Below are 24,236 nucleotides of genomic sequence, written 5' to 3'. Positions count from 1 at the left end.
TAATCCATTAAATTCTGTTTTATGAAATGATTTCTTATCAATAAAGAAAGAAACGTTTATCTTATCGAGAAAAACAATTTTTTTTTGTCAAATAGATTTATGAACGAGTGTACGACAATAGATACGCCTTTTTGTTTATATGACGCCGATCGAAATAAAGATACGAAATCATTTAAAGGACCGGGAGTTCTTGTTTGTTCGATTGATAATATGCCAACGCAATTGCCACGTGAGTCAACTGATTTTTTTGGTGATTTATTGTTTCCCCATTTATTGGATATAATGCAATCGGATGCAAAAAAATCATTGGATGAACATAATTTTACATCGGCTGTTCATGGTGCAATTATTGCTTCGAATGGAAAATTAACACCAAATTTTGAATATATACGTGAATTGAGACAACTTAATTCGAAGAGTAGACATAAGGCTTGCATTGACAATGGATCGGAACAATCGAAAAAGGTAATAAACAAATATTTGCAGAGTGGAATATTTTTTTTTCATTAATCTAATCAATTTTTTACACGATTGTAGGTTGTTGTGTTAGGTGCCGGATATGTGTCGGCACCAGTAGTGGAATATTTACACAGAGATAAGAATGTTGGTATTGTCGTTTGTTCTCAATTAAAAGACGAAGCTGATGCATTAGCTAATAAATATCCTGGTGTTGAACCGGTATTTTTAAATGTTCTTGAACGATCTGATACATTATTGGATGTGGTTAGTTCTGCGGATGTTGTTGTTTCTTTGTTACCATATTCTTTGCATCATGTCATTGCAAAAGCTTGCATTGAAACAAAGACACATTTGGTAACTGCAAGTTATATGAATGATGATGTGAAGGCTTTACACAATGAGTAAGTTTTTCTATTTCTAATCGACTTTTACTTAATAAAAAAAATTAAAAAATTTTAATAATTGTTTTGACAGAGCTGAGACTGCGGGTGTAACGATATTAAACGAAGTTGGTTTAGATCCAGGTATTGATCATCTTTTGGCATTGGAATGTTTCGAAGGTGTGCGTCAAGGTGGAGGAAAAATTGAATCTTTCGTTTCATGGTGCGGTGGACTTCCAGCTCCGGAGTGTTCAGATAATCCTCTCAGATATAAATTCAGTTGGTCACCGCGTGGAGTTTTATTGAATACTTTGTCATCTGCAAAATATTTCCACGAAGGACAGGCGAGTATTTTTTTTTATTTAAGATAATATTTATATGTAAATTGTTTTCTATTTCTTTATTTTATTATTATTATTTTTTTTTTTTTTTGAAAATAATTTTTATTATATATCAGATCGTTGAAATTACCGGCGGTGGTGATTTAATGTCTGCGGTTCAAGATTTAGATTTTCTGCCTGGTTTTGCTCTCGAGGGTTTTCCAAATCGTGATAGCACAAATTATCGTGATTTGTACGGAATTCAGAATGCTGAAACTATTTTACGTGGAACTTTGAGATTCAAAGGTTTCACAGAAACAATTCAGGCACTTCAATTTCTCGGACTAATCGATCCAAATCCAAATCCGATTTTGCATCCAAATGGACCCGAAATTACCTGGGTGAGTTTTTAAATAAAAATCGAAATTTCTTTTTTGTTAAGAATAAAATTTTTTAATTTTACTTGTTTAGAGATCGTTAATTTGCAATTTCCTCGGTTTGCCGAATGAGAGTATTTTCTATGAAAATTTAAAACGAAAATTAATTGAACGAGTAAATTCAGAGGAGCGTGTAAAGGCAATTGAAGATCTTGGACTTTTGGAGGAAGATTTGGTACTTAAATTAAATACACCACTTGACACCCTTTCTCATTATTTGTCAAAGAAGCTGAAATTCGAGCATAATGAAAGGGATTTGGTCATTTTGAGGCACGATATTGGTATTAGATGGCCAGATGGTAAACGTGAGTTACGAGGTGTTAATATGGTGATTTATGGAGATCCTAAAGGACACTCGGCTATGGCACGTACAGTTGGCTTTCCGGCTGCCATTGCCGTTAAAATGATATTAGATGGTAAGTATTGTTTAATCTTTCATTGTAATTAGAGTATTAATAATTTTCACAATTAATTATAATTTTGTAATTCATTTAAAAACACTAACAAATTAATGTTTTTTACTTGTGAAAAGAAAAAAAATTGTAAAGATTTATCACAAGTGATAAAGAAAATAGATGCGAAAAAAAGTTCCTTTTTGTTCTTTAGGTGAAATTCAACAAAGAGGAAACGTTCTTCCATTCACACCAGACATCTATCGTCCATTGTTGAGTCGATTGAGGGCCGAGGGTCTCGAATCTTTTGAAACTTCCAAATGGCTGTGAAACAAATCATGAAAATCATTCGGATTCATTTTCTTTTTTCATACATATAGGTACTGTACACTACAATTGTAATACAAAGTAATTAGTTAATTAAATTAGACAAATTAAGCAATTAATTCGATAATTAATTAAACTACAAATTTAATAATCAATTTAGCAGTCAACTAGATAATTAATTTGATAATTAATTAAAGAAATTAAAATTAATAAATAAGTGGTTTTGTGGTAAATCACAAGACGAATATACATGATTCAAAATCGGATGTCGTTAAAGTTTATTGATATCGCCACTAGTTTCGTGGAAAACTGCCAACAATACAATAATATTAGATCACTCATTATTCCAAATAATCGACGCGAGTTTCTTTTTTTTTATAAAGAAAAAAACTCTTTAAGACGATTAACGACTTTTTTTGTTTGTTTGTTTAACATTCTCATTAATTATTTAACAGGAGCAATCGTAATAAAATTTTTTTTATGATTTTTTAATTCAACCTGAAAATTGTGATTATACCTATTATATATATATTTATTTATATATACGATTTACGGAAGGAAACGTTCACAAAAAGCTCGAGTGTCATGTCGTATCTAAATACACAACTTACGTTCAAATGGTGTTACTTTGAGCATATGGCGAGCAGTGATATTACACAAATACGTCTATGACGTTGATTTTTTTTTTATTTAAATAGCGACGTACCGACTAAGATAATTTCATTTTTTCCCCCTTTTTCGTTTAAATAAATAACAAACTTATTGATATTCATACAGCAAAATCAGTGACAAGAATTTTTTCAATAAAGTAATTTAAATTTATAAATAATTGTAAATACTACAAACTATCAATTATTAATTAATAAAACGATTAATTATCGATAATGAAGATTTATTTTTAAAAAATGGTGTCATTTTTTATATCAGACAGAAAATAATCAGTCACTGATTTGATGTTTCCAAATTTTTTGTATTCTAAACTCAAAAAATGATACATTCACAAAGTCGGCAGTATATTTAAATTAAATATAATCGACTAATAACAACCATTCGAGGAAGTTTTTTTTTCGAGATATTTCCCTAAATTGATAAATTTTCTTTTTTACACTTTTAACGTTTAACAATAAATATACAAATTAACATATACATATATTATTTATATATTAACTAAAAAATAAAATATATTTTTATATATAATAATAAAATGTATATTTTATAAACGTAATATGAAATTAATTACAGAAAATTTTGCTTTTCGTTGAAAATTGAAAAATCTTTGTTCAATATTGAACTTAGGACAGGAAATTGGTTATACAGTACAAATTTCGGCGCGAAATCGAATTTTTTGTGGGGTGGCGGGATAAATCGATAATAATTTTCGTTGGAACATAAATGGAATCGTCAAATTCATTGAGTTGACGAGGAGAAATGAAATGGAAAAACGAATTACAAATCTAAATACTATTATTATTTTTTTTAAGGATATTTTTTTTGTCTCTACGAAAACCGTTTTGATATCTTAAGTTCTTTAATTCTAAATTTTTTCGCGACTTGTATGACGAAGATTTTTTTTTATTTTTATTAATATCAACTGCCTAACATTAAAGAATTGACTAAAGTGTGTTTTTCATTTGATCGACTATATCAATATATTATTGAGTCAAAGATCTTTTTTTTTGCATTGTCAAAATTTCTACAATCGTACATAAACTATCTAATATTTGACAAAGTCTAATTTTATTTATTTATTTTTTTTTTTTTGAGACATATCACCGCACTTAATATAATATACTTACTATAACTATATGTAATTTTTTTTGTTAAAACTAATCTCGTGACTCTTGTGGAAATAAGTCGAGAAAAAGAAAAGTGGAAAAAAATGTTATTATGTCAACTCGCGCGCTAAAGGCTTTCGTGATATCAATTTTTTATTAATTCGCAGATTTTTTTTATTACAGTCGATTATAATTCAAAACTGAAATTAATTAGAATTTTCCAATATTGAGTGAAATAATTATTTTGGTTAATAATAATGTGACAAGTGGTCGTTTAATTGAATTAATTTCTGTGGTGATTGATGACAGAGCTTTGATTTAAAATAAAATTCTTGTGAAATTTGAAAATTAATTAGGTAATTTTTTTAAATTTAAATGTTTGTTTAAATTGTATTCAAAACATTATTGAGGAAAAAATATATTATGAGAAGACAGTAAAAAACACTTTTTATCATGTCTAATGAAGAGTGGATACCGGAAGTTTCGTCCTTTAGAAAGTTTAAATTGTTCTGCGCATTACTTTGGGAATACAAAAAAAAAGCATGAAAATCACAAAACTTTGTGAGAAAAGTTGTTTTAGCCAAAAGTATTAAGAAGAGAGACGACTAAAGTTGAGAATTTACCTGGAGAGTATATCCTCCAAGGTAAATTTCAATTTTCATTTGCCTTCTTTTTATTCAAAGCCCGCAAATTTTTTTTCCCACATGAAAAGATTTTAATATTAAATTTCAATTTTCACTTGTTTCGGTGGCGCGCGGATTATTTTATTTCTTCTCGATTTTCATTTCACAAATGGCTTCACACATATGTTACATTTGTATTTTTTATTGCAATTAAATTGAAATTAATTTAAATTTTATTTTTTTATAAAATTTTTTTTATTTTTAATTTTTTTGGACTTGCAGGTTTCAGTAAATGTTATAACTGATAGAAAAAAATCAATTATTTGGTTTTAAATTAAAAAAAAAAAAAATGGAAATTAAATTTTCGAATATTTGAATCAGCGAGTTCACATGGAAAGAGATGTAACAGATGTTGCCATGGAAACGTTTGTGTAAAGTAAAACTTTGTAATACTTGGAGACCGTGCTATTAAAGCAATCAAGTGACCTCAAAATTATTATTTCATATTCATTGCAAAGCAGTACATACACGCAAAGTATAAACACACGTGATCCGATATATATCAAATGCACTACATTTTCCTGGTTCTGGTATGTAATTCTCTTTATGTGTTTCATATCGAATATTAGATGCATATATGCATTTTACAAACTCTCGAATCTAATATTATTTAGTCAAAAACATAACATTGATGGCAATTATTATTTTTTTTTGCGAAAAAGATCGAAAATAGATATTATTTATGAGAGAATAAGGCGAATCTAGTTATATTTTTATTTAATTTATTATTATATTTTTCGCTACTATCAAAATGTCGTGAGAAATAAATTATATTTCTATACTATACGTATCGATAACAAAATCTTGATTTTATGTACAAAATAATAATATTTAAATCTTTAAGGTGCTTATATACCTCAAATTTCGATCAGATGAACATTATTTCTGGACCGTGAAAATGCGTGAAAAGTCATTTTCACGGCGGGTATTTTTGAATTGTTTTAAACAAAAAATGTTTTTTTTTAAGAAATATAATATTAAATAATTGGTTAAATATGTAAGAACACTTTAAAATAGTAACAGAAAGATGATTTGATTGAAAAATTTAGCATATTTTGCTTAAAAACGTTTTCTGCTGCAAGAAAGTGTAAAATGACAATGTTTGTGAAATGGTTTGTACAGTGCTCACAAGGAAGAAGCACTGTACAAACCATTTCACAAACATCGTCATTTTACATTTTCTTGTAGCAGAAAACGTTTTTAAGCAAAATATGCTAAATTTTTCAATCAAATCATCTTTCTATTACTATTTTAAAGTGTTCTTACATATTTAACCAATTATTTAATATTATATTTCTTAAAAAAAACATTTTTTGTTTAAAACAATTCAAAAATACCCGCCGTGAAAATGACTTTTCACGCATTTTCACGGTCCAGAAATAATGTTCATCTGATCGAAATTTGAGGTATAAAAGCACCTTTATTTTATATTTTTCCTCTTTATTTTATATCCTTTATTGTATGGAAGCCCATTAAATGTTATTTATAGTTTTTTTTTTAATACCAATCTGGAAAAAATGGGTTAATGCAATTGAAAAGAAATTTATAGTGAAAGGATTAATCAAAAAAAAAAACCAGGTATTTTAGTGAAAATTTGCTCTATAGTAAAGAAAATTATATTGATTTTTTTTAAATATAATTTAATTTTTAAAAAAATTTAATATTTATAAAATGAAAATTTAATCGAAAAAAATTATTGTGAAAATTGGACAATTTTTTATATTTATTATGTCTAACTACTTCTAGATTTAACGTTATTTACAATTAAACGCTAAATAGATGCTAAATATATATTATATGTATTTTAAATGATATTGACTATTCTTTAATAAAACAATAGTCGGGACTATCACATGATTTAAAATACTGATTATCGGAAGTAATATATTTGGCTAGTTTTTTTTAAACATTTTTTTTTTGATTCTTAATTCTATTATTTCTCGATCTTTTAGAATAATAAATTCTTATGGAATATTTGAAATTTTGAATTTCACGTATTATGAGAAACAAAAAATTACAAATTTTCCACTTTTATTATTAAACTTCATATTTTTTTAATTTTATTTTATTCACAAATTTCAATTAATTATTATTCTAATTTGTTTGAAAATTGTAACAAAATGTTAAATTTTTTTTTATTTCTACGTTTATTTTTAATTAAAAATGTTTAATAAAAAAAATTCTATTGATCGAACTAAATCAAGTCAACTAATAGTCTTCTCAAATGGCTTTATTGTGTAAATTGCACGCATCTGCAGCACAATAAACGGAATTATTTCCGCAAATATGGAACGTTTACTGATCATTAATCACCGCAGATCACGAATCTAAAATATCTGTTTAGATTCATTTTAATGAAAATTTTGAAACATTTTATAAAAATGAAATTATTTTCCAAAACAATTTTATTTTCTATATTATGGAATTAATTTTTTTATATAAAAAGCCTTATTTTTCATTAAATATCAAAAGACCACTTGAATTATTATTAACAGTAAAATATTAATAATTTAAAAAAATGCGTATATTTTCTTTTGGTTTTGATATTTTCATTTGTCATTTGGGTTGTTCATTATTGGACGCACTTTGATTTCACAGCCACGAGAAACAATTTTCTGCAAGCTTGTAAATTTTAAGTGTATAGGTATTATTGCGATTTTTGAAATTTTCATTATTATCTATATATTTATGTACATTGCCTTTTAATTTATTTAAAAAAAACATTGTTTTGATTTTTTTCATCGGAAACGGAAAGTTTTTTTAAATAGATGAAAATATAACAAATAAATTAATAACAATTAACAAATAATTATAACAATAATAAATTAATAACAATTTAAAAATAAATAAGTAGTAACAAATGAATAATAATTTAACATTTAATAAATTAATTTACAATTAAATTGATTAGTGACATAAATAAATATAAAAATTGAATAAAAAGATGTTGGAAATTTCGTGAAAAATATAATAATTGAAAGCTCAGTAAAATATTTCCAAAAAATTCTAATTGATATTTAATAACTGTGATTTTATCTTTAAAATATTCAAATTGAAATTAATTAGTGGGTTCTTTTTGCTGTAATTATCGTAATACTTGGGGGGGGAGTGGTATAATTAGATTTGGCACAAAATGCTGTTCGTTTCAGCAAAAATTTCGAAAATAAAAAAAATTATAATTAAATATACAAAAAAAAAACAAATTAAAAAAAATTATATTATTTCAATATAGTTTCTTTAAATTAATTTTCCACTTGGTTTGTGTGTAATTTAAAAAACAATAAATATTCTTTTTTTTGTATGCACATCAGTGTCAGATTAAGTAGTTCACGAGTTTAAAATTACAAGATTCACCTTTATCAATGATTAATAATTACGCGCAGTTATTTATTATTAAAAAAATAAAATACGTGTCTTAAAAATTACGATTTTGATTGTTATCAGTAAAAAGTGGTTTACCGAATGCAGCAAGAATTTCGCATTAAATATATATAGTCAAATTTTGGATAGACGATCGTTTTGGCAACTCTCAAGTATTAACCGCAGCATCATTTGCGGTCCTAAAAGGATTCGTCTAATCGATTATCTGACCAAAGATTCGACTACAATGTATATATATGTACCACTTTTAATTAATGCTTACAAACTATATATTTATTGGCGTGCTTTACTTTCTTGCCCTTATTTTTATGCTTTAACCTCGCCCGACTTAAAAAAAAGAAATATTATTAAAAATATTTTTAAATATATTTAAATTAATTTAGCTTTGGTTATTTTCACATTATGTAAAATTTCATCAAATTCATTGACAAAAGTTTTTTTTTTTTTTGAGAATTTTATAAACACGCGATTAATTATTATTAAATTAATTATAGATTAAATAATAAAAATTATAAAACTATTTTTCGCAGAAACAAAAAGAAAAAAAAATTACAAAGTTATAAAAAATAAAAATGTTTTAACAAATCTAAACTAAAATACTTATATATAACAATAAATTAGTTATAAATAATATTAATTAACAGTTATGAATTAATAATAAAAATTACTTATTTTTAATTTAATAAGAAATTACTTATAAATTATAAATTATCTATCATAAATAGTTTTGAATTAAAATTAGACAAAAAAAAATAGCAAAAAATAAATTTTTCAATGATTAAATAATATTATTTCTTCATTCAAAGTCACGTGCATAATTTTCATAAATATATGAGGTAGGTATCAAGCTTTGGCATTTCACTTGAACTTCTCATCCTTAATCCGACACTGGGTAAATCTCCAACATTACGTGTATATATATAAATATAATAACGTAATTAAAATTGTACTTATTTTGTTTACACTGTTTTTCCTCTAAATGAGTTATTTTTTTCCTTCTTTTTTTTAATTGCAAACTAGCAACAAATACTGCTCCCAATTTTCGTTGCTTTGTTATTAAAGATTGCCCAAAGATTGCCTTTGTTTTTTTTTTTATCAAGGATTGCAATCGTATATTTAATTAATTTTAAATTAATCAATTGCTAATAATTAATTATTTTATAAGAAATTAATTAATTATTTGTAATTAATTAGTCTTAATTAATTATTTTGTTTTTCCATCTAATTTGAAGATGAGTCTTTAAAAAATTTGAGAAATGAATCGTTAAACGGAAATCTGTCTTTTACGTATTTGTTTTTTTTTTCGTTTTGCATTCCTTCGGAGGAATGTCGATGAAAGTGATTACTTTAAACAGTACATACCTTTTTTTTACTTTTATGAAATTTTTTTCTCTTTAATATTATTGATTTAAAAAATTACGACCCAATGTTGTAAGTCTTTAAATTTTTTACACACACGATTCTGTACATTATATTTCTCAGCACTTGGGTTATAATAATTAGACCAGAGAATTTCGATTAAAAAAATAACAAAAAAAAAACACTCGAATACAGTTTTGAGATTGAATTAAGAAAAGCGAAGAGATTTCTTTTTTTAACTTTTGTGAAATAATACCGCATAAATGTTTTGTTTAATCGAAAATTGTGATTCCCTCGGGAATATTCATTTGAAATTCTGTCTACAAACGTTAATAATAGATCTTCATTTAAAGATTTTATCGACTGCTCGTATTTCTCGAAACGTATTTAATTAAAAATGTGCTTTCATTACTTTTCCCATGTTTCAAGGGCCAAACGGCTCAAGATTGTCAACGAGGCAAGAGAATGATAAACTATTTTTAAAAAACAATAAACATTTTTCTAAAAAAATTTTTTTAAGAATTATCATTTTGTTTATGTGTTAATTTTTTTTATAATTTTAATTTTAGGGAATAATTTCATATCAATATTTTTTTTGTCATTTGTTTGTTATTGGACAGATTTTTCTTTTTTGGCATATGGACTTTTTTTAAAAAAAGATTCCAAATAGAATTTTCGAAAATTGTGTACTCGTTTTCTTTTCTTTTTTTTTTATCCCCCAAAATCCAACAACGTAGTAGAATATAATATGAAAATTTGTTATAAAGACTGATTTTTCTTAATATTAAAGATTTAAATAGATTTGCATCAAGTTCCTGTTTTCACGAGGAATAAAAATTTCACTTTCGTGTTGGAAACCGAATTTCCCATTTTTTGTTATTATATGTATTTACAAAAAGGCAAAAATTTTCCTTATCGTTAAATTTGTATGAATTTGAAAAAACAAATTTGTATATATTTTAGTTGGAATAGTTTTTAGAAATAGACTCTGCCAGACGTTTTTTAAAAAAGTAAATTCAAAAAAGAAGAAACCGAATGAATTTTTGTAAAGCTCTTTTAACCAGGAGAAAAAGAAACTTTGTTTTTCTCCTTTTTTCCATTTCTCTCTGGCTTTTAAGTCTCTTTTTATCCCCCATTTTTTTTTTTGTTTCGATGCTTTGTTTTTTCTTTTTTTTTTATATTAGTTTTCGAATCGAATGTGTGGCTAATTCTTGAGCAGTATTTCGTTTTAAATATTTGTCAAAATAGAAAAGAAATATTAAATTAAGAGAAATTTAAAGAGTGGAATACTTGAATTTTGTTTTTCACGTGGCACGTTTAGCAGCGTTGAGATTGAAATTTCAGCAAAATAAATCCTTTTCCGATTGATTCCAGCAATGAGCAGTGAGTAGGAAATAAATTTGTTGGTCATGATTTGTTGTTGTACAAATTGGAGATGAGACAGCTGACGTGACATATGGCAGCAAAGTGTAACAGGGTGGCGATGGTGAAGTTGAAGACGAGAAAGACCATGTCGATGAATCGTTACCGTTAATTGTAGAAATTATCGTGGGTATTACATCTTGTGTGGATGGTGAGATTTTAGGCGGAGATCAAAGCTCGGAGTCAAACATCGTCAACGATCGTGTGATCACATCGTCCTTGGAAAAAAAATACAATAAAATATATTAAAATCGAAATTATTTAAATAATTCTGTTAATTTTTTTAAAAGATTTAATTAATTAATATTGAGTGAAAAAAATAAATCTTTACTACAGTTAATTAGAGGAGAATAATATTTCGTAAAAAAAAAAAATCCAATTTGTTTAATTGGTTACAATTTATTAAAACGCGTGACTAAATTCTCTTCCATTATTATTAATTGGATGAAATTTTTTTTCTCAAACGGAGAAATTTTTTTTTTTTTTTTTTATGATAAAATGAAAAAAACATACTTTGAGGCAGCTTTCAATAAATTCCTCGATAGTTATGATACCGTCTTGATTTAGGTCTAACTTCCGGAATACTCGATCGAGTTGATCCCTCGCTCTTTTCTCATCCTCAGCAAGTAGATGATGTCTTCTACCCATTAATTCGTGAATTGCATTCACTAATTCACCAAGTTCACTCCTCGTTATACAACCATCGCCATTGATATCGTACAATTTAAAAGTCCATCTTAATTTCTCATAGACACTTCCTCGTAGAAGTGTGGAAAGGGTTACTAGAAGGTCCTGGAAAAATTGTCAACAATAAATTTTAATGAAAAAAAAAAAAAATCTCTTAAAGCTAAAAAAATATTTTGTTTGAAATTTTTTTTTATTTACATATATTTTATTTTTTATCAAATTTTTGGTAATTTTTAAAACAAATAAATTGTTTTACTAATAATTTTTTTGTTACAAAAAATATTTTGCAATTTCTTGCAAAAAAAAATGTAAATTAAAAAATTTTTAATTTGTTTCTACTGAAAAAAAAAATCTCTTTTATATTCTTACATAGTTGAGAAATAGCTAGGAAGCTGGATAAAATGTGAACTCTTATGTTCTTTTGAGCAACGTTTTAATTTCCATTTAAGATGTAAAAGAGAAGAGAGAGATATATATTTCACAAAACCTTTGAAATTTTGCTGACGAGTTTTAAGATGGCTAAAAATGTCGACTTTTTTTTTGAAGTTTTATGTATATATATAATAATAAGTGTCTTGAAAAATGTTTTAACTTTTAAATTTTCCACTTTTTGTATAAATTTAACTTTTATAGATATTTAGAATACAATATGTGTATATAAATGAAAATTCCTTTTCAAGATTATAGTATACATTTTTGTTACTTTTAATTAAAGTATCGATCTAATATTTATTAGAGCAAATACGTACATAAAAAAAGAAACGTTTGAATCGAATTTCATCGTTTGCGTTTAACAATATTCTCAATATATATTTTGCTTATTCAACTGGAAATAAATGAATCAATTCAACATTGTTTGTATTTAGCTAATCAGAAAAAAAATGCTTCTCAATTTTTAAATCGTTTTTAACAATAATTAGTATATAGTTTCAATTATTAAATTCTTTAGTTGCAATCATTGGTTTTCAAATATAAAGCAGATTGAATTATTATTTTTGTAATTTCAATTTTTATGAATTGAAAGAAAATTTAATTATTTGCATATTTCAAAAAGCTATTAAAAAAAATAGCATCACTTTTTTAATATTTGAAATTTGATTCAAAAAAGAAACCATTCTAAAGAAAAGTAGAAAATTTGTTCTCTTTTTTGAAGATATTTTTACTATTCATGGGAATTTTTTTTTTTTTTTTTTTTTTTTGCTTGTCAAAAATTGCAATTACTTTGGCAATGAATAGAAATATACTTTTAGACAATTGAGAAAAATTAGAACACATATGGTATATAGTTACCCTGAAGCTGATGGCGCCATTGCAGTTTACGTCAAAAGCTTTGAACACGTAATGGGCGTAGAAGCTGGAGTCTGCAAATCCAGATGAGGGTAGACCATTAACTAATTACGAAAAAAAAGAGAAGGCTTCTTACATATAATGATCAACTTACTTCCATGTGGAAAAAACTTAGCATAGATGTCCTTAAACGAATCCTCGTGAACCACTCCTTCGGGGCACTCCTATATAAAAAAAAAAAAAAAATCATTAAATTAAAAAAAGGACGAATTTTTTTTATTTTTAATTATTATGAAGATATAAAAATAATAATTTATTTATTAGCGAATAAATTATAACAAATAAAAATAAATAATACATTTTTTTTCTCAAATTTTATAAATTGAAAAAATAATAATTTTTTTTCATCTTTGTAAAAAAAATAATTTGTCAAAAATATTATTTTCACTGCAAACTAAATTAAATATGATAATTTGCACTAGGAGATAACAAATTCCATTTTTGAAATGATTCAAAAAAAAAAACACAATTAGTTTCCATGTTTCCAACCAGACCCTCTGTTTTTAGTTTGGAATAACGCACTTGCATAAAAAAATGTGAAAATAAATTTACCATTTTTACTTTCTAAATGGAAATAAAATAAATATTTACAAAAAAAATAAAAAACGTAAAGAAATATAAAAAAAAAAAAATTTTTTTTTGAAAGAATTACCATATATTTCAGAAAAATAAGATTTTTTTTTCTACAAAAAAAATTACTTTCTTTTTATTAGACGAATACGTTTATTACATCTACAATTTAAGTATTCTATATAAACAGAGAGAAAAAAAGCGAATAAGTCACCGGCTGGAAATGTCATAAAAAAATTGCTCACTGAAAATAAAGATACTTTTTTTTTTTTTTTTAATATAGGTCAGAAAAAATTCTTTTAATATAAAAATAGCAACTATACGATTTAACATTTCAAGGATATAACTACTTAAAAAAAAAAAAAAATGAGAATCCCACACACGGTTCCAAAAACAACTTTTGAGGCATACAGGTATTAATATAATAAATAATATTATTTAAATCAAATAAAATTTCTTTTGAAACAAGTAAATATTTATTTGGCTCTGAGATAAATTTTTTCTTTATTTGTATATATAATTTTTTTATCTCTAAATCTAAATCACTAAAAATTTCTATATTTTTTGTTCCTTTTTGGACTAAAATAAGTAAAAAAAAAAAAAAATTAATAAAATTTAGTGAAATTAGTGGACGACTTTTTACTAATTCAGATTTAGAGAGTGCAAAAAGAAAAAAATATATATATAAATATACAAAAGAATTGCTAAGAGAAAATATATGAATTTAATTATTTTTATGTCATTTTTTTTTTGTTGTAAAAAATTCAAGAAATTTCCTTTGAGTTCCAACTCAGAGGAAATTCCAGGTGAAAGGAAGAGAATATTTCGCGCAACAAAAAGGACGCGTACTATATATATATATGTATATATATATATATATATATATATATATATATAGGATCAGAGTGCAGAATCCTTTATCTCTTCGTCTTATGAATATTGTTTAATGTTATATATATATATATGAATCTAGGTGTTCATCAGAGACAATTTCACTGCCTCGTGAACAAAATAGGACACTTAAAGCAGAAAATGAAACTTGGGACGAAAACATTATACCAGAATTGAAGGTTCTTTCATTAAAAGTAATTGTTGAAGAATGGGAAAAAAATTCAATTTTACAGGATCTTCCAACATCCGAGGATAGAGATCTTTTACTCGAATTACTTCCCACTAATCTACCAATTAAATTGATGATCAAAAAAATACCATACGAATTCTATTGGGAACGTGCGGCAAAAGACAGGTATGTTTTTTTAATCTGCAAATAATTTTTTTTTTTTTTAAATGAAATAATTACTAATTAATAATTAACTAAAAACTAAATAATAAAATGACGAAAAAAATTACTAAAAAAAAAATATATAATTATTATATTTAATTCAAATAATCGGTTTACTTAGCTATAAATAAATATTTATAAGAACCAAATAATTTTTAATTTGAATCAAATAATTTTTTTTCGTGATATTTAATACAAAACAGATTAGATAAAATGGATATGGAGAAATTATTTAAATAAACATTGATAATTTAATATTTTAAAAGGTTTAAAGTGAAAACGAATAAAATTATATAATTAAATTGAGCGCATTATTAATTTAATCCCTTAATTCACTGTTTCTGGATGATGAGATATTTAAATCATTTTTAAAAACGCTTTTAAAATTTTATAAAAGCTTCTGGTATATTATATATACTGAATATAATTTATAAAAGTTAAATTTTAATAACCCTTTTTTGAAATTCTATATGTAAATGTATAGTGGGAATTCATGAATATAGTATATCTATTGAGTAAATTAACCGAAGCCATTGAATTGCGGAATGTATATATACATATAAGCTTGGTAATTCCGTTACAGTCAGTAAACTGGTCGCTAAATTTATCATAAGGTGGTTTAAACCAGCTTTTGGCCCATAAATGTGTAGACAATATTGAACATACGCTAATGTTAGATAATATATATATATATATATATTATTTATAATTAACCAAAAATCCCGGAAGTATATTATATAATATAATATTCCAGAGAGTGGAAATTTCAAGCCTAAATGTAAACCTCGCGCAGCCCTTGGAATTTGGGCTATAACGTTAATTAAAACAAAGTAGAGAGGGAGACTATATATGAGAGATTTCCACGGACTCAAAAAGGGAAAAATTAACTTTATTTTACTTGAAATAAAAAAATTTTTTTTTTTTTTAACCTTTTTCTGCCCTAACTAGAATTTTTCAAAAGTAAAACGTTACAGAAAAAAATTTATTTGGCTCAAGTAATCTTGACTATATTATCAAATAAATATAAATTAATAAATAAATATTATCAAATAAATAATTTTTTAGATTTAAATTGCAAATAATTTGTATTTGAAACAATATAATTTTTTTGGTATTTAAAATAATATAATTATTCTCTCAAAAATCTGAATAACTATAATTGTTAGTAAAATCTTATTTTTATTGTATTTTTAATTTTTTTTATTCTCTTATTTTTAACTAATTCAAATTTAAAGAAGTTTGATAGAAATAAATATTTATTTGATAATAATAATAATAATAATAATAATAATACAAAATTGTATATTTTTTTAAATTAAAAATGTGTAAAAAATAAAAATTCAAAAATTTTCAAAAGAATTCACGACAATAGTTGCGAAAATTTAGAGAATTTAAAAAGTTGAGAGAAAACGAATTACAATTGTTATAATAAAGTTTTCCCGAGGCTTAAACGATTTAGCAAAACTGTAGTGTAGTAATTATACAATGTAGGCGCTTTCTGAAAGAATTATATATATATATATAATATAGTAAAGAGACCAGCGTTATACAATAGACATCCTGTGAGATAACAATGTAGAAATATAACAATAGTTTTGTATTCTCGAAAATTGTCTACTTTAAAGAAGTAGTTTATACTTTTAAAAAAACACTTCTATATTAAAAAAAAAACATCTTTATCGGGGAAAAATCGGTACGATATAAAATAATAAAATTTAATAATAATAATAATAATTTAATAATATTTTAATATTATAATAATATAATAAATATTACGTTTTAAATATTAATTTAAATATTGATTATTATTATTAATATTAATTATTAATTATTTATTATTTATTATTTATTATTTATTATAAATATTTATACATATTATATTGAATAATATTTTTCAAAATTTAAATAAAAATTGAAATCGTATAATTTTAGATGGGAATTCAATAATCTTGTTGAACATGGAAATTCTTGGCGTCAACTTTATTGCGAACGTCATTTTTCTGAATATTTGGAATCACTGGATATCACCTACTTTGATGTTGAACAAGAAGCCTGCGAAGAAGCCATACAACTTTTACGCGATTTCATTTATACTCTTAAAATACATTGTCTCGTGGCCACAGAGTAAATAATCGGGTTTTCATGTCTTTGGTTTTTATCACTCAAAAAAAAAAAAATATTCCTCTATTTTCAAAATATTGAAATTTTATGTTTTTTTTTCTGTTTCTTAAATTAAATCAAATTACATTTTGACTAATTCAAATTTGTTTAATAAAAAAAAAAAAAATTCTAATATTTCAGATATCCTTTAAAATTGTCAGGAAAGGAGAATGATGAATCACATGCAGAAACAGAATTTCCAGTGCAACACATTCCAATGAATATAATTCTTCCTCGACTTTCCAATCTCAGGGAACTTGTCATTAATTTTGGAATGATTTATTTCAATGATGGTTTCGAGTGGAAAGATTTTCAGTAAAGAAAAATTTATTTCATTCAAATAATCGATTATCTCTACAAATAAATATTTTACTTCAATCGAATATAATTTTTATTTGAATTTTTAAATTTAAAATCAGAAATTATTTTGCAGATTTTCAGTAGAGGATTGTAGAAATCTTGGTCGTGGTATAAAGGACTGTTTTTGTTTAAAAAAATTTCACCTGACAAAGAGTAATTTGGACCAACCTCGAGTGGCAGCATTGCTTCAAGAAATGTCCGTGAATAATAGCGTGAGTTTAGATTTCAGATGAAGACAATATATATATATATATATATATATATATATATATATATATAGTTAGGTTGAGTGGAGTTTACTTTGATGAAATGAGATACAGAAATCAATATTAGTAGCGGATGCTTGTTTGCCCTCAAGTCACGAAATCACGACATGCCATGTCTATTAATAAATATGTATATATAATTACAAATGAACACGTGAACACACGTGGATGAAGACATTACCATCAACTTTTCCATATAAATAATAATTATATTTTTAAATTAAATTTTTGATATTTTTCATTTGCATTAAAAATCCATAATTCTAAAAATTCGCTATTTTCTTTTTCTTTTTAAAGAAATATATAAAGGAGACAAATAAATTTTTGATAAAAATTTTATTGGAATATTTCTAGTATACTTCAACTTGAAACTTAAATATTTTATCGAAAGTTTCGCATATTTCATTTATTTTATTTATACTGAAGAATAGCAAATATAGAAAACTTATTTTTGTTATAAAAAAGAGTTTTTTTTTTTTGTTTATTTATTTCAAATTTTTTAAAAGATGTTTATTATAATCTAAAATGGGAATTTTTTTCTATATAGTTGGAAGAAATAGATTTTTCACATTGTAAATTAGAAGACAATGGTGCTCAGGCCATTGGCCTTTTTCTGACAATGCACAAGCGTCTTGAAATTTTGCACTTGGCGAACAATAAAATTGGTCCTGTGGGAGTAGCTGGTATTGTTTATGGCTTACTTGAAGAAAATTCAGTGCCACTGAAGAATTTGAATTTACGCCTAAATCCTCTACAGAATGAAGGTGGAATGCAAATTTGTTCAAGTAGGTTAAAATTTCTTTTTTTTTGAAAAATAAGAAAAATTGAAAATTCGGTTTTTCTCTCTTTGAGAGAAATAACGGAAACCTAAATAGTAATGCAAAAAGTTTCTAAATAAATAAATTGTATTATAAAATACAGTAAAAGGCTTTGGATTTTTTTTTATTGTACCGCAAAAAGACCACAGGATTTTGGTATTAAACTTGAAAACAACCACAGGAGGCGATTAAATTTCAAGTTAAATTTAACATGACTTGGGCACACGGAGAAGATAACGATTTTCTTATACATATAGGTTCTAGTTAGGGGATCTTAATTATTATACCCGTGTCTTACAGAATTATAAGCTCTAAATGTTCAAATAAACGACTTTTTTTTGGCTTAAAAATTACTATTTTTCGATACAGGAAGCATTATTTTATAAATAAATTTTGAAGTAATTCAGAATTTATAATAAAATTCGCAAATTAAATTTCGAATTCAATATTATAAAACAGAATCGTTCTGATTTTTTTTTTTGTGGTCAGATTTCAGTGAAAACAATCGATTTTGAAAAGTAATTTTTATAATTTGTTGAGCAAAAAAAGAAAAATTACGTACGTCATGTTATAAAAGACATTGACACAATTAATGTCTATCATGACATATTATAGCTAACTAGAGTTTGCATAGTTTTGCTCAGGCACGCTCGTCTGGAAGTATTGAATATTAGCGGATGTGGACTTGGCCCAGAAACGGGTATTGAAATGGCGGAAGTCATTGCCTCAGGTCATATGAAATCCTCTAGCATGGAACTTGATGTGTCAAATAATGATTTTGGACCAATTGGTGAGTCTTAATTCGCTTCAGTAATAAACAACAAAAAAAAGTCTTTCTCAAAAAACTTTTCATTTATCATTTTAATTTATCAAAAAAGATGACTTTCAATAAATTTGCATAAATTCTTTATTAATCTTTTTCGCCTATGCAATAAATCTTTTAAATTCAAAGTTCGGATTAATTAGAAGTTACCCTTTTGTAAATTTTTATAATATTTTTTCTTTTATTCATGAAGAATATTTCTGTTTTTTTTTCTAACAGTCGGCGAACGATTTGACAAAAGCCTCAAGATGTGTTCAATTATTGTTGAATTTGATTCACGTTTATGCAACTTTAACAACGAATCACAATATTCAATTAGTCAAACTGTTTTTAGGTGAGAAATTTTAAAATCTCTAATTTCATATATATATATATCTACTATAAAAAGAAAATCTAAAATATTTTTCAAAAATAGAAAAATAAAAATCCAAATTTTAATTGTATTACTCTATTTTTATCGGATGTTTTTGATAACGAAAGATTTAAAAAAAAAACTTTATACATCAAAATAATCATTGAGAATTTCCTCTATCTTTTTAATATTGATGACACAGTATTTTTGAATCAGCAGAATAATTCTGCTGAACTTTCAAATAATACTATACATTATGAATCGTGTGTGTTGTCTAAACTGCGCAAAAAGTTTTCTGAATTTCGAGAGATTGAAGTAAACTTTTTCCAAAAAGAAGAAAAAAAAAACAAGAAAAGTTTTTTTAAAAAAACAAGTTCTATATATACATATATATATATATATATATATATATATATATATACGACAAATTGTATACTTTTTTGGGAATAGAAATTCAATTTCTTTCGAAAGGACAAAGTTAAATAATGATTGGCACACCCAGCAAAGTGTAAAGTATGCTTTATCTGCACGTAGGATTCGGTTTAAAAAACTATGACAAAAGCTTTGGATTCAAGCCAGATTTAAGATTCATTGGTCTCTCTCTCTCTCTCTCTCTTTACCTCGGTTATACACAAATGAAAGAGTCGATGACCTGTTTCTGCATATAGGAAACATGGAAACAATATATCGAATATTTTATGGAATAATAATAATTATAATAAAAAAGTAATAATAATTATTACTGTTATAATAAAAATAATAATAATAATAATAATAATAATAATAATAATAATAGTAAAAATAATCGGTTTTTAATAATGATTACCTCAATTAAATTCGAGTAAATTTTATTATAATAATTATTGCTCTAGATTTATTTTATTAATATGAATAGCAATAATCATTATTGCTTGAATGACGATGTTCCAAAAAAATAATCTCTATAAATCGAAAAACTCTTAATGAAAAAAAATATTTATTTTGAATCAAATAAATTTTTTTTCTTTATATATAAGAATTTTCATTAAAATTTTACTATTTAATTAACGTTTTTGTTATATAAAATTTTCTTTTATAGTAAAATTATTTTAATAATGAAAAAAATATAATTATAAAAAAATTGGTGCAAAAAAAACAAAAAATTCAGTAAATACTTAGAGGAAATAAAAATTGAAGAATATCATAAAAATTTCTATGCTATATATATATATATACACTTGAATACATCGAGAAATACTTTTTTGATTCTCAGTCATTAAAATTGTATTCGCTATACTGAATCGTATAAAACTTAACTTTGCAGCAAATATCGATTTCGTTATAAATGTATGTGTAAGAAAAAACCTTGTTGATATGTACTGTATGTTTTTGTGTGAAATCACATAATTCTTGGGAAAAACTTTTCTCTTCGATATATATCCACCCATTTCTATATACCTCTCACAAACTCTAGAATTCAACTGAACATTATACTTTCAGTTTTTTTTTTTTTTCCCTAAGTAAAAATCTTATATACTCGATTTGACTGATTTTCTCCTTTAAGGAACATTTTTTTTTTAAGAAGAAATTTTTACTATAATTATAAAAATTAAAAAAATAAATAAAAAATGAATTTGTGTGAATGAATTATGTTTCCACGTATGTGTGTGTGTATATATATTGTGAGTCTGTGCACGTTTATAAAATACAGGATGCATCTCAGTGGAGAAAAATAAACTTGTGCAAGTTGGACTACAGCCACTAGCCACTATACTTGAATTGCCCTTCACGTATTTTGCCAGAAGAAACATTTTCATCTTCTCTCCTCGTTTTCTTCCTTACTTAATTTTTCAACAATTTCCAACCTTTTTCTTATATATATATGTGCGAGAATTCTTTTACCTCTCCTTTTGAAAATTCACTTTTCTACCAGGGGTGCAAAGTTGATTTTCCCCCTTACATTTATATGTAATGTTATTTAGAAGCAAATATTCTTTCTACACTATGTAACGTTTGTAATTTAAAGAATCAATGTTTTAGCTCGCCGAGCCAGGGTTCGTTTTGATTCCAAAAAAACAATAGCAATAATAACGGGTTAATTACAAACTGATAACAAATTATTTATTTACAAAGGTATTTACAATGTCCAAGTTGTACGAAGATTAAAGTAAATCGCGAAAGTCGGTTTCGAGTAACGATTTTTCGGCGTCTATCAAAATAAATGTTGAGCCGCGGAAATCGAAAATCGGCATCAATCGGGAACGTCGTATATTTGAGCCGCGCATTAACAAAATCGGCTTCAACTCGCTATGATGAGCCATAAATCAGTTACTTTACTGCCTAAAAATTCGCGATACACCGGTGAACCACGAGTAAAACTCGTGTTCCATTATACAAAGAGTAACACTCTAAGTATATCTAAGAACGGAGATTAAAACGGTAATAAAACAAAAGATCTACTTAAAACTTCGAGATTCAAATTTACGTTACTATACATTTCATTATTTTACTATACATTTTGTTACGTTATATTACAAATCGTTACTATACACTATATACATTAAAACCGATATATGTTCGACAGGTAAAACCCGACGAACGAGAGTAAAACTCTCCACAAAGATTCTCGGAGTAAAACTCCTAGTCAGGTGGGTAAGACCCACCCGGACTCCGTGTAGCACGAGAGTGACGGTCCTCGCCGAGAGCGCAGCTTATATAGCCGCTGGGTGGGCTGAGCGCACGCGAGTGACCTTTGGCGATGCGGCCCGCGCGGCGAAATCGGGTACTACGTCTTTAAGCTCTGCGGTCGGTAACTTGTTTATCGACGCGCGATAATATTTAGTACAAATATTTACCGGCCGATTTCTAACTATCATTACAACTATAATAAAATATTAAAACTAAAAAAAAAAAAGAAAAATATTAACTGTATTGAAAATTTTTTTTTTTTTTTTAATTCAAATAATGAACTTTTTATCAAATATTATTGCAAAAAATTTATTTTTTCTGTTCTATTGTTTTTTTTAATTGTCATTTGTTTATCATTTATTATATTATTAATTTATTGTTTTAAATAATATAATACAGTTTATTTAATTCGAATAAAAATTATTTAGTTCAAGTAAATATTAACTTGATAGTAACCGTTTAGTTGAATCAAATAATTTTTTTTCATTTTCTTTTATACTTTTGCTATCTACGCTTTTAAATAATTGAAAATTTATCTTGTTCCAACAATTCTCATTTTTTGCTGCACATAAAATTTTTTTTTACAGAAATAAGATGCAGAAGGGAAAAGATAAGAAAAAAATGTTTCTATCAACTTGCAACAGTAGCATCAGTAACATTTCCTCATTAATTTTAAAGTCAAGGAGTTTAATATCAATAAAAAAATATGATTCAATAATGGAATTATCCTCATCAAGTACCAATGATGATGATAATAATAAGAATAATGATCATGAACTTTCAGAATCAAGCACGAAAGGTATTTTTTTTCCAATTAGTTAATCCGAAAAAAAAAATTTTTTTCAATATTTAACTAAATTAATTTTAATTTAATTAAAACACAGCGCTCTATTGTTTAGAATTTATTTCCTCGAATTTAACTTCGAGGTACACTAAAAAAAAACGAGTCAAGTTGACTGAAGGAACTATTTAAACTTTTAATTGCTTGTCCAAGCTGAAATTGGCATAATAGAATGACCTAATTAATAAAAGGGGGAAAAGAAATTCCCCAGGGTTTTTTTTTCGATTATAAAAAAAAAGTTGAATTAAGTTATCAATTTTTATCGCAGTTGACATTAAATTTTACATTATTAAATTTTTCACGGAGTTTATAGATTAAAAATTTAATATTACGAAAAAAAAGATTAATATTAATCTTAGTTTTAGAATTGATTTTTTTTTTGTTATAAAAAGGGGAAGATTTTTTTTCGAAATATACAATGATTTTATCATCAAAGAAATTTATTTGAAAAGTTAAAAATCATTTTCAATCAACGATATGCTGAAATAAATCGTACATCGGTTTGGTGCCTTTTGAAAAGTATATATATATATATACATTCCCTTGTGGCATTTCCTGCAATCCAATAAATCACGATAAATTCGATAAACTGCCTCTTGTTACATAATGTGCAATTTCTCAATAGACGTTGCCGAGGAGGACATGGGCAGTAACGCTTTTCAAGAATGGCGACAAGCTGACTACGAATGAAAATCACTCAATCGATAGAGAAAAATGCCAGCACAAATATAGAAGATGAAAAAAAAACAGATATTTTTATTCAAAAACTCCTAAAACAATTATTTTCCGAATCCTGAATTGTTTCATTTTTTTTTCTATTATTTCATATAAAAAAAATATATATACAGATTTTTGTATTTTTTTAATTGAAAAAGTTGTACTGTGTTTTTTGTTAGTAAAGTAAAAATATCAAGTTCTAAAATAACTTTATATTATATATATATAACCACTATTTTTTGATTTTATTTCATGGGCTTTTGAAAAATATTGCAAAAACGATGAAATGCAACACTTTGAAGTGCTTCTAAATTTTTATGAATATACTTTAAAGGAGATGTATATAAGATTTAATACCGCTCGTGTCCGAATAAACCAGCGATAAAAGTGAAATTTAAACAGACCATATAA

At 25.3% G+C, this 24,236-nt stretch overlaps 3 protein-coding genes and 1 long non-coding RNA gene across 12 annotated transcripts in view; 2 read left to right on the top strand and 2 right to left on the bottom strand.

Moving 5' to 3' along the window:
- Positions 1-5,559, top strand: part of LOC127278803 (alpha-aminoadipic semialdehyde synthase, mitochondrial) — a 7,441-nt gene extending 1,882 nt beyond the window's left edge. The window contains exons 5-11 of one of the 2 annotated variants that reach the window (XR_007842543.1): positions 96-465; positions 538-860; positions 934-1,183; positions 1,297-1,560; positions 1,631-2,012; positions 2,203-2,368; positions 4,996-5,559. Coding sequence is in view for 1 of the 2 variants with exons in the window: in XM_051300692.1 (XP_051156649.1) it covers positions 96-465; positions 538-860; positions 934-1,183; positions 1,297-1,560; positions 1,631-2,012; positions 2,203-2,318 (1,705 nt within the window). In the remaining variant the exon portion in view is untranslated. Of the gene's footprint in view, positions 1-95; positions 466-537; positions 861-933; positions 1,184-1,296; positions 1,561-1,630; positions 2,013-2,202; positions 2,435-4,995 lie in introns of those variants that run through there. The other variant, XM_051300692.1, reaches the window with a different exon arrangement.
- Positions 2,563-6,310, bottom strand: LOC127278813 (uncharacterized). The gene is made up of 2 exons (XR_007842544.1): positions 6,192-6,310; positions 2,563-5,610 (listed from the first exon to the last, which is right to left on the bottom strand). It is a non-coding gene; the product is annotated as an uncharacterized LOC127278813 (long non-coding RNA).
- On the top strand, positions 5,166-24,236 carry LOC127278807 (dynein regulatory complex subunit 5). Of its 6 annotated transcripts, none has more exons than XM_051300698.1 (11): positions 5,166-5,303; positions 13,823-13,952; positions 14,513-14,785; positions 16,754-16,945; positions 17,123-17,296; positions 17,415-17,553; positions 18,155-18,392; positions 19,060-19,215; positions 19,468-19,582; positions 22,855-23,066; positions 23,734-24,236. In XM_051300698.1, the coding sequence occupies exons 2-11, from the start codon at positions 13,906-13,908 to the stop codon at positions 23,796-23,798; spliced, it is 1,611 nt and encodes a 536-aa protein (XP_051156655.1). In that variant the 5' UTR covers positions 5,166-5,303; positions 13,823-13,905; the 3' UTR covers positions 23,799-24,236. The 6 variants fall into 6 exon arrangements, with proteins under 6 accessions (XP_051156655.1, XP_051156660.1, XP_051156659.1 ...); XM_051300699.1 differs by lacking the exon at positions 5,166-5,303 and adding an exon at positions 5,982-6,179; XM_051300700.1 differs by lacking the exon at positions 5,166-5,303 and adding an exon at positions 6,267-6,351.
- Positions 8,755-24,236, bottom strand: part of LOC127278811 (Kv channel-interacting protein 1) — a 39,817-nt gene continuing 24,335 nt past the window's right edge. For all 3 annotated transcript variants that reach the window (XM_051300710.1, XM_051300711.1, XM_051300709.1), the window contains 4 exons: positions 13,064-13,133; positions 12,913-12,983; positions 11,449-11,727; positions 8,755-11,153 (listed from right to left, as the gene is read on the bottom strand). In XM_051300710.1, the coding sequence (XP_051156667.1) occupies positions 11,106-11,153; positions 11,449-11,727; positions 12,913-12,983; positions 13,064-13,133 (468 nt within the window). In that variant the 3' untranslated portion in view covers positions 8,755-11,105. The remainder of the gene's footprint in view (positions 11,154-11,448; positions 11,728-12,912; positions 12,984-13,063; positions 13,134-24,236) is intronic.

The sequence above is a fragment of the Leptopilina boulardi genome, unplaced genomic scaffold, assembly GCF_019393585.1.
Source record: "Leptopilina boulardi isolate dan_hultmark-lab unplaced genomic scaffold, ZJU_Lbou_2.1 LbouV2_211, whole genome shotgun sequence".
Classification (NCBI taxonomy): Eukaryota; Metazoa; Arthropoda; class Insecta; order Hymenoptera; family Figitidae; genus Leptopilina; species Leptopilina boulardi.
This window is presented reverse-complemented; position numbering and strand designations above follow the sequence as displayed.